Source organism: Filicampus tigris, chromosome 14, assembly GCF_054856515.1.
Source record: "Filicampus tigris isolate MCC_2025a chromosome 14, RoL_Ftig_1.0, whole genome shotgun sequence".
Lineage (NCBI taxonomy): Eukaryota > Metazoa > Chordata > Actinopteri > Syngnathiformes > Syngnathidae > Filicampus > Filicampus tigris.
Window position 1 is genome coordinate 18,031,439 of NC_141230.1, and position 17,515 is coordinate 18,048,953.

The 17,515-nt window shown below is 41.4% G+C and overlaps 1 protein-coding gene across 1 annotated transcript; it reads right to left on the bottom strand.

Moving 5' to 3' along the window:
* Window positions 1-125: 125 nt before the first annotated feature.
* LOC147136636 (Golgi reassembly-stacking protein 2-like) lies at window positions 126-5,455 on the bottom strand. Its single transcript, XM_086051121.1, has 8 exons — window positions 5,244-5,455; window positions 3,489-3,569; window positions 3,206-3,409; window positions 2,192-2,278; window positions 1,973-2,103; window positions 1,794-1,893; window positions 1,618-1,717; window positions 126-515 (listed from the first exon to the last, which is right to left on the bottom strand). Exons 1-8 carry the CDS (start codon window positions 5,304-5,306, stop codon window positions 292-294), a joined length of 990 nt encoding a protein of 329 aa, XP_085907247.1. The 5' UTR covers window positions 5,307-5,455; the 3' UTR covers window positions 126-291.
* Between the last annotated feature and the right edge of the window lie 12,060 nt (window positions 5,456-17,515).

The following is a 17,515-nucleotide window of genomic DNA, read 5'->3' on the forward strand; positions in this document are numbered from 1 at the left end:
GTCGACTACATGGGGTATCTTTTCCGTTTCAGCCTTACCTCAACCATTACTACTTTGATATCAGTATAGTGACACCTTGTGGCTTTGGGGAGAACTACAACTATGACAAAGACGCACACGAGCAGCGCATTTATAAATGTTTCATATCGACAACATATTTTACAATTCTTTATACAAAATCCAAAAATGAGTACAGAATATATTTGAAGAGTTTTTATGGTAAATCCACAAATCACCTTAAACCCCCGAGCAGCACCAATTGTTAGGACAATCTGATCCTCACACAGTTTGTCAGAGTAAAGGTGAGTTTGCAGGCACTTTGGTATTTATCGTGTCAGAGCTGATTACACATAATGGAGTTTGGCTCGGGGAACTCATCGTTTGGACGACAGTAGAGGGAGATGCTTCATTCTGCGTGACAGCAGCATTTGCGCAGGAAGTCGGAGGAGAACGTTCCGATGACGAAGACAGAGTGATTGCGGAGACTGTGACCGACTGCGGTGAAGAGGGATGATCTAGAGACGCACAATTGACAATATTCACCTTTCAGCCACCTTTTTTTTCCCCTTCAAGTGTAATCGGCTAATCCAAGTAAGTTTGTTTTTATGACTCTATTCACAATGTTAGCAAAACAGTTGAACACGTTTTGATAGCAAGTCAAGTCTACACTCTAAAATTACGTCATGTGTAACTTTTTTTTTTTTTTTTTTTTTTTAATCATATGGGTCAACAGCAAATTTTAGTCAGAGATGGCTTAACTTGTCTCTCAATGTGTTCTGGCGTTGATTTAAAAATTGCCTATGCTTTTTTTCCTTTTCATTTTTTGTTTTAAGTTTGATTTATAAAACCTTGCGCAATACGGATTTTACCATGTTTTGATTTATAGCGGACGTTTCAGTTTCAAAAATCTGTTGCTGAACCTAACCCTTAGTTCATAAATGCTTCTATTACATTACTATGAAAACCTGATTTGCTGGGAAAAAAAATAGTGCAGATTTTGAATCAGTGCAAAAATAATGTTTACTTTAATCTCATTAAAAATTAGTTTAAAAAAATGTTGACGAACCAAACTTTTTTTTTTTTTTTTTACTTTTGTCCGTCAAAAATGACTTCTCTGGTACTAGAATGACTTCTATGGACACAGTATAAGCACTGTGTAAGTTAAGAGGGGAACAATTTTTAAATTTTGCATTACATGTAATTGATAAAAAAAAATAAAAGTAGTGGACCATATTACAGAGCCTATACTTTGAGCTACTTATTCTGGTGTGCCTGCCTTGGCCACATGGGGGGTTGTATAAGACAGACATACGGATACTGTGTACTGGAGGCTCAGCTCCTCTCTTGGGTTCTCAGTATAGCAGTAATGAGTCATTCTTCGCTGAGGATAAAGAAAATATGCCTGCGTGTATTGTTACATTGTCGGTCTGCCTTGTGTAAAGGGTAACAATGCCGCGATTGATGCTAATTGTAAACATTGTGCTTGTGAATTTTCTAATTATGTGTTAGCATTAAGCTAGCTGAGGCTGTCTTTTGTTTTAAATACACTACATGGAATTGGCTTTGTTTCATGTTCAGATTGACTAACAAGGCACTTAGTAAGAAGCTTCGGCGTACCTGTTTGAACACTGATGAGGTCAAAAGATGAGTTTGTCTGTTCGGAAGCAGTTGAAAGATTCACCGGAATGGTTGGAATGACAGCAGTGAGAGCAACCTGCTAATCAAAATGTTTCCGTCTCGGTGAATAATATTTGGAAACCTCTCAGGGGGCCCATTTAAAACTGCTGCGTTACCTCTGAGAAAGTGTCAGCGGGTGGAGGAACAAGCTTGATCTTGGCGGAAGGTGTGACGGGTACCCTGTGCAGGTAACCGTAGCCAATCCCACAACCTAGACTAAAAACAAAATTCATCTTTCACATTTACTACCGCGGTCCAAATTGAGGAGGACTTGTTTCCATGGTGACCGGCGTACCTGCCCGCTCCCCCCCAGTTACAATTTGGCCTGACGTACACCTCGCGACACTCGACTGTGTCTGTGTTGTAGACGTAGAGCTTGAGCAGCCTCCCTTCGTGGGCTTTGATGAGTTTGAAGAGATTGTCGTTCTGTTTGGAGAGAAGACACAGAACGGCGGATCAACGGATCAGCGTCACGCCATCGTCACGACGTCCATGCTAGGATCAAATTGCCGACCTTGTCCAGGAAGGTTTCAGCTCCTACAATGTAGTCAGTGTAGGGTATGAGGCCAGCCAGGGCTGCGGGAGAGTTTGGCTCCACTTGCTGGACATCCACCACATCGCAATAAAAAGACATTACAAATGCTTGAGAGAAGAGTGGATGACATCAGAGCGATCTGGTTAATAAGCACAACTAAAGAATCAGGAAAGTGAATTCAGAGATTTGATTCTTAAAGCGGAGGTCAACCCAAACATGTTTCTTTCAAGAATATGTTCCGCAACTAAAACAAACTATAAATATCGTACACACTGTGAATAGCATTTTCTCAGAGGTAATTTTTTTCCATGAAATTTGGTTCATAATCAGAGCTGTTTGTTAAAAAAGGGACGTTTGCGACGAGGTTACAATGTATAATTAAATTTAAAAAAAAAAAAGACATTTTAAATTTGCCAGTGGTGGCTTCGTGCAAGCGCTGAACCACGCCGGAACCACAACAAACCAACAGGTAAGCAGAGCTGCAGTGATTTTTTTTTTTTTTTAGACGAACAGATTAGCATTTGCTAACAGCCAAAATGGAATTCATGCTGTCTTGTAGGGCCATAATCTTTTTTTTTTTTTTAGACACTGAAAAGTGGAGCCACGCATAGCGCTGCCCCTTGTTGTCATGTAACAAAATCTGTACTCGCCATTGGCCAGCCTCTCAAACATCCTGATTTCAGCAAGAAGTGTGAAAAGTGTGCCATGATTCTTAACCATTGTAGTATTTTGGCATTTTGATATGTTCTCAAGGCACCTGGGAACTATTTTAAATTGTGAAAAATGCAAAAAATAAAATAAAACTATTGTCACCTTTAATTGCTTTTTTTTTTTTTTAGCCATGGCTACGCTACGTGTGCTGTTTAACATTTTAATGGTTTACAGTTCAGAAAAAAAAAATCAGTGATGCTTGAATCTCTCAGTCTTTTGACATACAGCATTCACAGAAATGTTTTTTGTTTTTGTTTTTGTTTTTTAACCGCTTCTACCCACCAAGACATGCCAAACATTTTCTCTCGCGCCTTCAAAGTTGGAGAAGCGGATGCTGATCCCCAGCAGTCCCCTGCCGCCCCACATGCTGCTGGGGACGACCTCCGTCTCCCTCACGTCCAGCGTCCTGCTACTGTACAGCAGCAGTTTGGTGGGTTTTTCCACGTTACTCTCCAGCATATCTTTCAGGGTGTCGTTGTCTTTGCTCTGTGGCATAGCACACGTGCAATACATATATGATATGGCCACACCCATCTTTTGGACTGCACACGCCGGTTTGACTTACTAGTCTGGTGTCACATATTGCGATGATGAAATCAAAAAACGGCTCCAGCCCTGCACAATAACCCGGAGAATTCTGCTGAACCTGGAATAAAAAAATAAAATATATACAGAAAGGGAGACAGAGATGGTTAATTGGAGTTTTGACTATGTTTGCAACCTAAATTCTAATATTTGTTCCATGAAATTGGATACATTTATTCCCAGCAGTCTATTCTTTATAGATTTTCTCTCATCTGCACTGCTTCCAGTATGTGTACAGTATGAATTTATTTTATTTTTTTCCAATCACATTTCAACTTCTCTGTGTTGCCATGTCAACCTATTCAGCCCAGAGCCATCAGGACGAGTTCTTGTAGTGTAGCCGATATAATTTAACCTATTTTAGCAATGGGACTGTTTCTTAAACCATTTTTTTTTAATTTGGCGAATAAAAATATACGCCTTAAATCAATTAGTTGTAACACAATTCTAAATATTACTCACACAAAAAATATCAAATGACAATAAATGAAATTCAAAAGACAATAACAACGATAATGTAAAAAAAGGAAAAAGAAACCAGTGAGACTTATTTTCTGGAAATGTCTGAATAGATATCAATTACCCACCTACATTTCTGATTTGTTATTTTATCGAGAGACCTGAAATAAATATCAATTTCCGTAAAAAATACAAGAAATTTAGACGTGTGTATCTGAAACGCTCCCATCAAAATATGAAGGTTAAAAATGTTATGCATTTTTTAAAATCTCGATTCAAAGAGAGTGAGTGATATTTTTTCTCCCATCACACAATCTTCGTCTCGCTGGCTCTCAATGACGTCAGCATTTTCCCATACTCTGATTGGTTAGTCAGAGCAAAAACTTCGACTAGCAAACACAATCATGAACACATTGATAAATATAATCAGCACCTCTGATGAGTATTTTATTGTACGCTCTTATACAGTATTATGGTTATGTTCCTGGATACATATTAATTCTAAACTGCGTGCTCTGCTATTGTGTTTTACATAGTATTGATGGTTTCTTTCTGAACTTTCTATAATTGCTGTCGTGATACTGGTGGTAAAAGAGTTGGATTAAGTCGGGTAATGCACAGCTCGCCAGTTTTGGATTTTTCCACACAAAAGAAGAAAAGAAAAAATATCTCAGTAACGTCCCGGACCTAAAACTAAAATGTACTATACATTATTTTCCAAATGTCAAAAGTTAGAATGTAATAGATAAAACCCGGGTCCATTGTGCAATAAATAGAGTAGTGCTGCAATTCCGTAAATCACATCGACGTGTTGAGCCCATTTTGTCAAGTCACCACACCGGTTATTCTTGAAGCATTTTGTTAACAACGACCAAAAATCAGGGCGCTGCCAAAGAGGCCTTCAAAGACACCAATTTCAAACCTCGTCGTATTCACAACCCTGCAGAAAAAAATAGTTCTTAAAATAAATAAGTGACAAATTATATGAAAAGGTGTTGGTGGTGTTAACAAAAAGGGGGCGTAACTCGCGTGGGGTTAAATACGACACCAGTTAATAGACGTCAATTGAGCTATGACTCGCAAATCTGATGGTACGTGAACACGGCACGACGCTCCGTCAACACAATTAAAAACTTTGAAAGAAAAAAGCAAGCAACTTAAATCCAGTTTCTCTGGAGACTCACACAAAAACATAACAAAATATTGAATGTTCACTCAATATCACACGAATCAATTACATTAATTTGCTGCACTTGCTGTTGAATTCAGGACTTACTTTGAGGACGTGGTAGCCTTCACTTCCTCCACCTGGTACCTGCACGCTTGTCGAGCCCCCCATGCTTCTCGGAGGGAGGGCTCAGTTTGCCCGCAGTGGTGTGGATTCGAGCGGAGGACGAGCGTGCCTGTGTTCATTTGCACGTCAACGCGTGTGAAGTTCCTGCCTGGATGCTTGCGACTCAGCACTTCCGCCACGCGGGTGACCTCCTCCAGGGAAGATGTGTCCTTGTTTGACAGGCTCTGGAGTGAGTTAAACACATGATGTAAATCCAGAAAAAAAATCTGCAGCGAGTTTGAAACTCGATTTCTAAACCCTAACCCTCGTTTGAAACCCTACTTCTAAACCCTAGCCCAAGTTTGAAACCCTACTTCTAAATCCGAATCCAAGTTTGAAACCCTACTTCTAAACCCTAATCCTAGTTTGAAACTGTACTACTAAACCTTAACTTTAATTTGAAACCCTTAACCCTATTTTGAAACCCTACTTCTAAACCCTAGCCCAAGTTTGAAACCCTACTTCTAAATCCGAATCCAAGTTTGAAACCCTACTTCTAAACCCTAATCCTAGTTTGAAACTGTACTACTAAACGTTAATTTTAATTTGAAACCCTTTACCCTATTTTGAAACCCTACTTCTAAACCCTAACCCAATTTTGATCTCTACTTCTAAACCCTAACTCAAGTTTGAAAATCTACTTCTAAACCAAAATCTTAGTTCGGAACCCTACTTCCAAACCCTGACCATAGTTTGAAACCCTAGTTGGAAACTCTAACCCTAGTTAGAAACCCTAGTTGGAAACCCTAACCCTAGTTTGAAACCCTAGTTGGAAAACCTAACCCTAGTATGAAACCCTAGTTTGAAACCCTAGCCCTAGTTCAAAACCCTAGTTGGAAACCCTAACCCTAGTTTGAAACCCTAACCCTAGTTCAAAACCCTAGTTGGAAACCCTAACCCTAGTTCGAAACCATAGTTTGAAACCCTAGTTGGAAACCCTAACCCTAGTTTGAAACCCTAGTTTGAAACCCTAAACCTAGTTTGAAACCCTAACCCTAGTTCAAAACCCTGGTTGGAAACCCTAACCCTAGTTCGAAACCCTTGTTTGAAACCCTAACCCTAGTTTGAAACCCTAGTTTGAAACCCCAACCCTAGTTTGAAACCCTAACCCTAGTTTGAAACCCTAGTTGGAAACCCTAACCCTAGTTTGAAATCCTAATTTGAAATCCTAGTTTGAAACCCTAGTTTGAAACCCTAATTTGAAACCCTAACCCTAGTTTGAAACCCTAGTTGGAAACCCTAACCCTAGTTTGAAACCTTAGTTTGAAACCCTACCCCTAGTTTGAAACCCTAGTTTGAAACCCTAACCCTAGTTTGAAACCCTAGTTTGAAACCCTAACCCTAGCTAGAAACCCTAACCCTAGTTTGAAACCCTAGTTTGAAACTCTAACCCTAGCTTGAAACCTTAGTTTGAAACCCTAACCCTAGTTTGAAACCCGAGTTTGAAACCCTAACCCTAGTTTGAAACCCTAGTTTGAAACCTTAACCCTAGCTTGAAACCCTAATTTGAAACCCTAACCCTAGCTTGAAACCCTAACCCTAGTTTGAAACCCTAGTTTGAAACCCTAACCCTAGTTTGAAACCCTAGTTGGAAACTCTAAGTTGAAACCCTAAACCTAATTTGAAACCCTAGCTGGAAACCCTAACCCCAGTTTGAAATCCTAGTTTGAAACCCTAGTGTGAAACCCTAACCCTAGCTTGAAACCCTAACCCTAGTTTGAAACCCTAGTTGGAAACCCTAACCCTAGCTTGAAACCCTAGTTGGAAACCCTAACCCTAGTTTGAAACCCTAGTTGGAAACCCTAACCCTAGTTTGAAATCCTAGTTTGAAACCCTAGTTTGAAACCCTAACCCTAGCTTGAAACCTTAACCCTAGTTTGAAACCCTAGTTTGAAACCCTAACCCTAGTTTGAAACCCTAGTTTGAAACCCTAACCCTAGTTTGAAACCCTAGCTGGAAACCCTAACCCTAGTTTGAAACCCTAGCTGGAAACCCTAACCCTAGTTTGAAACCCTAACCCTAGTTTGAAACCCTAGAATGAAACCCTAACCCTAGTTTGAAACCCTAGCTGGAAACCCTAACCCTAGTTTGAAACCCTATCCCTAGTTCGAAACCCTAGAATGAAACCCTATCCCTAGTTTGAAACCCTAGCTGGAAACCCTAACCCTTGTTTGAAACCCTAACCCTAGTTTAAAACCCTAGTTTGAAACCCTAACCCTAGTTTGAAACCCTAGTTTGAAACCCTGACCCTAGTTTGAAACCCTAGCTGGAAACCCTAACCCTAGTTTGAAACACTAGCTGGAAACCCTAACCCTAGTTTGAAACCCTAACCCTAGTTTGAAACCCTAGTTTGATACCCTAACCCTAGCTTGAAACCCTAACCCTAGTTTGAAACCCTAGCTGGAAACCCTAACCCTAGTTTGAAACCCTAACCCTAGTTTGAAACCCTAGAATGAAACCCTATCCCTAGTTTGAAACCCTAACCCTAGTTTGAAACCCTAGTTTGAAACCCTAACCCTAGTTTGAAACCTTAGCTGGAAACCCTAACCCTAGTTTGAAACCCTAGCTGGAAACCCTAACCCTAGCTGGAAACCCTAACCCTAGTTTGAAACCCTAGTTTGAAACCCTAACCCTAGTTTGAAACCCTAGCTGGAAACCCTAACCCTAGTTTTTGAAATCCTAGTTTGAAACCCTAGTTTGAAACCCTAACCCTAGTTTGAAACCCTAGTTTGAAACCCTAACCCTAGTTTGAAACCCTAGTTTGAAACCCTAACCCTAGTTTGAAACCCTAGCTGGAAACCCTAACCCTAGTTTGAAACCCTAGCTGGAAACCCTAACCCTAGTTTGAAACCCTAACCCTAGTTTGAAACCCTAGAATGAAACCCTAACCCTAGTTTGAAACCCTAGCTGGAAACCCTAACCCTAGTTTGAAACCCTATCCCTAGTTCGAAACCCTAGAATGAAACCCTATCCCTAGTTTGAAACCCTAGCTGGAAACCCTAACCCTTGTTTGAAACCCTAACCCTAGTTTAAAACCCTAGTTTGAAACCCTAACCCTAGTTTGAAACCCTAGTTTGAAACCCTGACCCTAGTTTGAAACCCTAGCTGGAAACCCTAACCCTAGTTTGAAACACTAGCTGGAAACCCTAACCCTAGTTTGAAACCCTAACCCTAGTTTGAAACCCTAGTTTGAAACCCTAACCCTAGCTTGAAACCCTAACCCTAGTTTGAAACCCTAGCTGGAAACCCTAACCCTAGTTTGAAACCCTAACCCTAGTTTGAAACCCTAGAATGAAACCCTATCCCTAGTTTGAAACCCTAACCCTAGTTTGAAACCCTAGTTTGAAACCCTAACCCTAGTTTGAAACCTTAGCTGGAAACCCTAACCCTAGTTTGAAACCCTAGCTGGAAACCCTAAACCTAGTTTGAAACCCTAACCCTAGTTTGAAACCCTAGTTTGAAACCCTAACCCTAGTTTGAAACCCTAACCCTAGTTTGAAACCCTAGTTTGAAACCCTAACCCTAGTTTGAAACATTAGTTTGAAACCCTAACCCTAGTTTGAAACCCTAGTTTGAAACCCTAACCCTAGTTTGAAACCCTAGTTTGAAACCCTAACCCTAGTTTGAAACCCTAGTTTGAAACCCTAACCCTAGTTTGAAACCCTAGCTGGAAACCCTAACCCTAGTTTGAAACCCTAGCTGGAAACCCTAACCCTAGTTTGAAACCCTAGTTTGAAACCCTAACCCTAGTTTGAAACCCTAGCCGGAAACCCTAACCCTAGTTTGAAACCCTAGCTGGAAACCCTAACCCTAGTTTGAAACCCTAACCCTAGTTTGAAACCCTAGAATGAAACCCTAACCCTAGTTTGAAACCCTAGCTGGAAACCCTAACCCTAGTTTGAAACCCTATCCCTAGTTCGAAACCCTAGAATGAAACCCTATCCCTAGTTTGAAACCCTAGCTGGAAACCCTAACCCTAGTTTGAAACCCTAACCCTAGTTTAAAACCCTAGTTTGAAACCCTAACCCTAGTTTGAAACCCTAGTTTGAAACCCTAACCCAAGTTTGAAACCCTAGTTTGAAACCCTAACCCTAGTTTGAAACCCTAGCTGGAAACCCTAACCCTAGTTTGAAACCCTAGTTTGAAACCCTAACCCTAGTTTGAAACCCTAGTTTGAAACCCTAACCCTAGTTTGAAACCCTAGTTTGAAACCCTAACCCTAGTTTGAAACCCTAGCTGGAAACCCTAACCCTAGTTTGAAACCCTAGTTTGAAACCCTATCCCTAGTTCGAAACCCTAGAATGAAACCCTATCCCTAGTTTGAAACCCTAGCTGGAAACCCTAACCCTAGTTTGAAACCCTAACCCTAGTTTAAAACCCTAGTTTGAAACCCTAACCCTAGTTTGAAACCCTAGTTTGAAACCCTAACCCAAGTTTGAAACCCTAGTTTGAAACCCTAACCCTAGTTTGAAACCCTAGCTGGAAACCCTAACCCTAGTTTGAAACCCTAGTTTGAAACCCTAACCCTAGTTTGAAACCCTAGCTGGAAACCCTAACCCTAGTTTGAAACCCTAGCTGGAAACCCTAACCGTAGTTTGAAACCCTAACCCTAGTTTGAAACCCTAGTTTGAAACCCTAACCCTAGTTTGAAACCCTAACCCTAGTTTGAAACCCTAGCTGGAAACCCTAACCCTAGTTTGAAACCCTATCCCTAGTTCGAAACCCTAGAATGAAACCCTATCCCTAGTTTGAAACCCTAGCTGGAAACCCTAACCCTAGTTTGAAACCCTAACCCTAGTTTGAAACCCTAGTTTGAAACCCTAACCCTAGCTTGAAACCCTAACCCTAGTTTGAAACCCTAGCTGGAAACCCTAACCCTAGTTTGAAACCCTAACCCTAGTTTGAAACCCTAGAATGAAACCCTATCCCTAGTTTGAAACCCTAACCCTAGTTTGAAACCCTAGTTTGAAACCCTAACCCTAGTTTGAAACCCTAGCTGGAAACCCTAACCCTAGTTTGAAACCCTAGCTGGAAACCCTAACCCTAGTTTGAAACCCTAACCCTAGTTTGAAACCCTAGTTTGAAACCCTGACCCTAGTTTGAAACCCTAGCTGGAAACCCTAACCCTAGTTTGAAACACTAGCTGGAAACCCTAACCCTAGTTTGAAACCCTAACCCTAGTTTGAAACCCTAGTTTGAAACCCTAACCCTAGCTTGAAACCCTAACCCTAGTTTGAAACCCTAGCTGGAAACCCTAACCCTAGTTTGAAACCCTAACCCTAGTTTGAAACCCTAGAATGAAACCCTATCCCTAGTTTGAAACCCTAACCCTAGTTTGAAACCCTAGTTTGAAACCCTAACCCTAGTTTGAAACCCTAGCTGGAAACCCTAACCCTAGTTTGAAACCCTAGCTGGAAACCCTAACCCTAGTTTGAAACCCTAACCCTAGTTTGAAACCCTAGTTTGAAACCCTAACCCTAGTTTGAAACCCTAGCTGGAAACCCTAACCTTAGTTTGAAACCCTAACCCTAGTTTGAAACCCTAGTTTGAAACCCTAACCCTAGTTTGAAACCCTAGCTGGAAACCCTAACCCTAGCTGGAAACCCTAACCCTAGTTTGAAACCCTAGTTTGAAACCCTAACCCTAGTTTGAAACCCTAGCTGGAAACCCTAACCCTAGTTTTTGAAATCCTAGTTTGAAACCCTAGTTTGAAACCCTAACCCTAGTTTGAAACCCTAGTTTGAAACCCTAACCCTAGTTTGAAACCCTAGTTTGAAACCCTAACCCTAGTTTGAAACCCTAGCTGGAAACCCTAACCCTAGTTTGAAACCCTAGCTGGAAACCCTAACCCTAGTTTGAAACCCTAACCCTAGTTTGAAACCCTAGAATGAAACCCTAACCCTAGTTTGAAACCCTAGCTGGAAACCCTAACCCTAGTTTTTGAAATCCTAGTTTGAAACCCTAGTTTGAAACCCTAACCCTAGTTTGAAACCCTAGTTTGAAACCCTAACCCTAGTTTGAAACCCTAGTTTGAAACCCTAACCCTAGTTTGAAACCCTAGCTGGAAACCCTAACCCTAGTTTGAAACCCTAGCTGGAAACCCTAACCCTAGTTTGAAACCCTAACCCTAGTTTGAAACCCTAGTTTGAAACCCTAACCCTAGTTTGAAACCCTAGCTGGAAACCCTAACCCTAGTTTGAAACCCTATCCCTAGTTCGAAACCCTAGAATGAAACCCTATCCCTAGTTTGAAACCCTAGCTGGAAACCCTAACCCTTGTTTGAAACCCTAACCCTAGTTTAAAACCCTAGTTTGAAACCCTAACCCTAGTTTGAAACCCTAGTTTGAAACCCTGACCCTAGTTTGAAACCCTAGCTGGAAACCCTAACCCTAGTTTGAAACACTAGCTGGAAACCCTAACCCTAGTTTGAAACCCTAAGCCTAGTTTGAAACCCTAGTTTGAAACCCTAACCCTAGCTTGAAACCCTAACCCTAGTTTGAAACCCTAGCTGGAAACCCTAACCCTAGTTTGAAACCCTAACCCTAGTTTGAAACCCTAGAATGAAACCCTATCCCTAGTTTGAAACCCTAACCCTAGTTTGAAACCCTAGTTTGAAACCCTAACCCTAGTTTGAAACCTTAGCTGGAAACCCTAACCCTAGTTTGAAACCCTAGCTGGAAACCCTAAACCTAGTTTGAAACCCTAACCCTAGTTTGAAACCCTAGTTTGAAACCCTAACCCTAGTTTGAAACCCTAACCCTAGTTTGAAACCCTAGTTTGAAACCCTAACCCTAGTTTGAAACCCTAGTTTGAAACCCTAACCCTAGTTTGAAACCCTAGTTTGAAACCCTAACCCTAGTTTGAAACCCTAGTTTGAAACCCTAACCCTAGTTTGAAACCCTAGTTTGAAACCCTAACCCTAGTTTGAAACCCTAGCTGGAAACCCTAACCCTAGTTTGAAACCCTAGCTGGAAACCCTAACCCTAGTTTGAAACCCTAGTTTGAAACCCTAACCCTAGTTTGAAACCCTAGCCGGAAACCCTAACCCTAGTTTGAAACCCTAGCTGGAAACCCTAACCCTAGTTTGAAACCCTAACCCTAGTTTGAAACCCTAGAATGAAACCCTAACCCTAGTTTGAAACCCTAGCTGGAAACCCTAACCCTAGTTTGAAACCCTATCCCTAGTTCGAAACCCTAGAATGAAACCCTATCCCTAGTTTGAAACCCTAGCTGGAAACCCTAACCCTAGTTTGAAACCCTAACCCTAGTTTAAAACCCTAGTTTGAAACCCTAACCCTAGTTTGAAACCCTAGTTTGAAACCCTAACCCAAGTTTGAAACCCTAGTTTGAAACCCTAACCCTAGTTTGAAACCCTAGCTGGAAACCCTAACCCTAGTTTGAAACCCTAGTTTGAAACCCTAACCCTAGTTTGAAACCCTAGTTTGAAACCCTAACCCTAGTTTGAAACCCTAGTTTGAAACCCTAACCCTAGTTTGAAACCCTAGCTGGAAACCCTAACCCTAGTTTGAAACCCTAGTTTGAAACCCTAACCCTAGTTTGAAACCCTAGCCGGAAACCCTAACCCTAGTTTGAAACCCTAGCTGGAAACCCTAACCCTAGTTTGAAACCCTAACCCTAGTTTGAAACCCTAGAATGAAACACTAACCCTAGTTTGAAACCCTATCCCTAGTTCGAAACCCTAGAATGAAACCCTATCCCTAGTTTGAAACCCTAGCTGGAAACCCTAACCCTAGTTTGAAACCCTAACCCTAGTTTAAAACCCTAGTTTGAAACCCTAACCCTAGTTTGAAACCCTAGTTTGAAACCCTAACCCAAGTTTGAAACCCTAGTTTGAAACCCTAACCCTAGTTTGAAACCCTAGTTTGAAACCCTAACCCTAGTTTGAAACCCTAGCTGGAAACCCTAACCCTAGTTTGAAACCCTAGCTGGAAACCCTAACCCTAGTTTGAAACCCTAACCCTAGTTTGAAACCCTAGAATGAAACCCTAACCCTAGTTTGAAACCCTAGCTGGAAACCCTAACCCTAGTTTGAAACCCTATCCCTAGTTCGAAACCCTAGAATGAAACCCTATCCCTAGTTTGAAACCCTAGCTGGAAACCCTAACCCTTGTTTGAAACCCTAACCCTAGTTTAAAACCCTAGTTTGAAACCCTAACCCTAGTTTGAAACCCTAGTTTGAAACCCTAACCCTAGTTTGAAACACTAGCTGGAAACCCTAACCCTAGTTTGAAACCCTAACCCTAGTTTGAAACCCTAGTTTGAAACCCTAACCCTAGCTTGAAACCCTAACCCTAGTTTGAAACCCTAGCTGGAAACCCTAACCCTAGTTTGAAACCCTAACCCTAGTTTGAAACCCTAGAATGAAACCCTATCCCTAGTTTGAAACCCTAACCCTAGTTTGAAACCCTAGTTTGAAACCCTAACCCTAGTTTGAAACCTTAGCTGGAAACCCTAACCCTAGTTTGAAACCCTAGCTGGAAACCCTAAACCTAGTTTGAAACCCTAACCCTAGTTTGAAACCCTAGTTTGAAACCCTAACCCTAGTTTGAAACCCTAACCCTAGTTTGAAACCCTAGCTTGAAACCTTAACCCTAGTTTGAAACCCTATCTGGAAACCCTAACCCTAGTTTGAAACCCTAACCCTAGTTTGAAACCCTAGAATGAAACCCTAACCCTAGTTTGAAACCCTAGCTGGAAACCCTAACCCTAGTTTGAAACCCTATCCCTAGTTCGAAACCCTAGAATGAAACCCTATCCCTAGTTTGAAACCCTATCTGGAAACCCAAACCCTAGTTTGAAACCCTAACCCTAGTTTGAAACCCTAGAATGAAACCCTAACCCTAGTTTGAAACCCTAGCTGGAAACCCTAACCCTAGTTTGAAACCCTATCCCTAGTTCGAAACCCTAGAATGAAACCCTATCCCTAGTTTGAAACCCTAGCTGGAAACCCTAACCCTAGTTTGAAACCCTAACCCTAGTTTGAAACCCTAGCTGGAAACCCTAACCCTAGTTTGAAACCCTAGTTTGAAACCCTAACCCTAGCTTGAAACCCTAACCCTAGTTTGAAACCCTAGCTGGAAACCCTAACCCTAGTTTGAAACCCTAACCCTAGTTTGAAACCCTAGAATGAAACCCTATCCCTAGTTTGAAACCCTAACCCTAGTTTGAAACCCTAGTTTGAAACCCTAACCCTAGTTTGAAACCCTAGCTGGAAACCCTAACCCTAGTTTGAAACCCTAGCTGGAAACCCTAACCCTAGTTTGAAACCCTAACCCTAGTTTGAAACCCTAGTTTGAAACCCTGACCCTAGTTTGAAACCCTAGCTGGAAACCCTAACCCTAGTTTGAAACACTAGCTGGAAACCCTAACCCTAGTTTGAAACCCTAACCCTAGTTTGAAACCCTAGTTTGAAACCCTAACCCTAGCTTGAAACCCTAACCCTAGTTTGAAACCCTAGCTGGAAACCCTAACCCTAGTTTGAAACCCTAACCCTAGTTTGAAACCCTAGAATGAAACCCTATCCCTAGTTTGAAACCCTAACCCTAGTTTGAAACCCTAGTTTGAAACCCTAACCCTAGTTTGAAACCCTAGCTGGAAACCCTAACCCTAGTTTGAAACCCTAGCTGGAAACCCTAACCCTAGTTTGAAACCCTAACCCTAGTTTGAAACCCTAGTTTGAAACCCTAACCCTAGTTTGAAACCCTAGCTGGAAACCCTAACCTTAGTTTGAAACCCTAACCCTAGTTTGAAACCCTAGTTTGAAACCCTAACCCTAGTTTGAAACCCTAGCTGGAAACCCTAACCCTAGCTGGAAACCCTAACCCTAGTTTGAAACCCTAGTTTGAAACCCTAACCCTAGTTTGAAACCCTAGCTGGAAACCCTAACCCTAGTTTTTGAAATCCTAGTTTGAAACCCTAGTTTGAAACCCTAACCCTAGTTTGAAACCCTAGTTTGAAACCCTGACCCTAGTTTGAAACCCTAGTTTGAAACCCTAACCCTAGTTTGAAACCCTAGCTGGAAACCCTAACCCTAGTTTGAAACCCTAGCTGGAAACCCTAACCCTAGTTTGAAACCCTAACCCTAGTTTGAAACCCTAGAATGAAACCCTAACCCTAGTTTGAAACCCTAGCTGGAAACCCTAACCCTAGTTTGAAACCCTATCCCTAGTTCGAAACCCTAGAATGAAACCCTATCCCTAGTTTGAAACCCTAGCTGGAAACCCTAACCCTTGTTTGAAACCCTAACCCTAGTTTAAAACCCTAGTTTGAAACCCTAACCCTAGTTTGAAACCCTAACCCTAGTTTGAAACCCTAGAATGAAACCCTATCCCTAGTTTGAAACCCTAACCCTAGTTTGAAACCCTAGTTTGAAACCCTGACCCTAGTTTGAAACCCTAGCTGGAAACCCTAACCCTAGTTTGAAACACTAGCTGGAAACCCTAACCCTAGTTTGAAACCCTAACCCTAGTTTGAAACCCTAGTTTGAAACCCTAACCCTAGCTTGAAACCCTAACCCTAGTTTGAAACCCTAGCTGGAAACCCTAACCCTAGTTTGAAACCCTAACCCTAGTTTGAAACCCTAGAATGAAACCCTATCCCTAGTTTGAAACCCTAACCCTAGTTTGAAACCCTAGTTTGAAACCCTAACCCTAGTTTGAAACCTTAGCTGGAAACCCTAACCCTAGTTTGAAACCCTAGCTGGAAACCCTAAACCTAGTTTGAAACCCTAACCCTAGTTTGAAACCCTAGTTTGAAACCCTAACCCTAGTTTGAAACCCTAACCCTAGTTTGAAACCCTAGTTGGAAACCCTAACCCTAGTTCCAAACCCTAACCCTAGTTTGAAACCCTTCTTCTAAACCCAAACCCAGTTTGAAGCACTAACCCTAGTTTGAAACCCTACTTCTTAACCTCAACCTAATTTGAATCCCTCACCCTAATTTGAAACCTTACTTCTAAACCCTAATCATAGTTTGAAACGGTACTTCTAAACCTCAACATTAATTGGAAACCCTAACCCTAGTTTGAAACCCTACTTCTGAAACCTAACCCTAGTTTAAAACGCTACTTTTTAATTCTTTTATTTCAAGATAACCTTTGCAAGTCATATATCTTTGTCTTGAATGTGACCACCATTCAGCATTTGTTTTGTGATTTAACCAAAAAAAAGAAGAAAAAAAGTCTGCATCATATTGTAGTCGAAGACTAGTTCATTGCCTCCTTTTGTGTCCAACATCATTCAAGCAGCAAGTGAGGGACGTACTTCGTACCTGGTGCCAAATTCTCTTTCAACAAGCCAATGAATAAAGTCTGACTCCCCGCAGCAGCTTGCTGACACCTCAGAACTTTGTAATTGTGCTTGAAAAAAAAAACTCCCACAGATTTATCTGCCTTGGAGGAGTTGAAACTTGGGCAAAAAAAAAAAAAGTGCACAACACTTTGTCAAGGCGCAGCCATCCTAACGTCGTTCGAAACTTTACTTCTCCCCTAACCCTGTCCGTCTTGATGCTTTTTAACAAGCGCAACATTTGCTCTCCACCAAACGTTGCCTTAATAATGCTTAAAGGGACGGTGGCCATGTTTTCACTAACAAGTTCATTTTATATGGCCGTTTTTGGATCGATAAAAAAAATACTTTGTTGTAACTTGAAATGACTCAGACCAGGAACAAAATAATATAAATCAACAAACAAACCAGTTTTTCCTCACTTTTCTTTAATGTGAGTTGATTCCAGGCGGGAGAAGCAGATAAAGCGTTCACGCTCTGGCGTTCAGCAGGCAGCAAGGCGAAGAAGCATAATCCAAACTCCAATGTCGTCTTCCTTTTATGTCACTGGCTTAAGCAAACCGATTAATTGAGGATTGTAGATCATTAATTTGATAGATTTGGCTTCCGCTGAAACTATAAAAACTCCTCACATGAAGGCCTTGGCTTAGCAAAACCCGAAAATGATGCATCATGTAAAATGGACTCGATGCTTTAGTGATTATTTTACACATTATTTTTAGACTTTTTTTTTTTTTTTTTTTTTTTTGGTGAGTTTTACTGTGCTGTGTGTAAGGGAAGTACACAAAGCGGTTGGGGACAGCAGGCTCGTAACGATCGTGGCGCTCAAGCATGAAACAAAGCGTTGTCTGGAGGAGGAAGGATGGGAGAGGAGTCACACAGGCAACCAGTCCATATAACGCTCCAGTG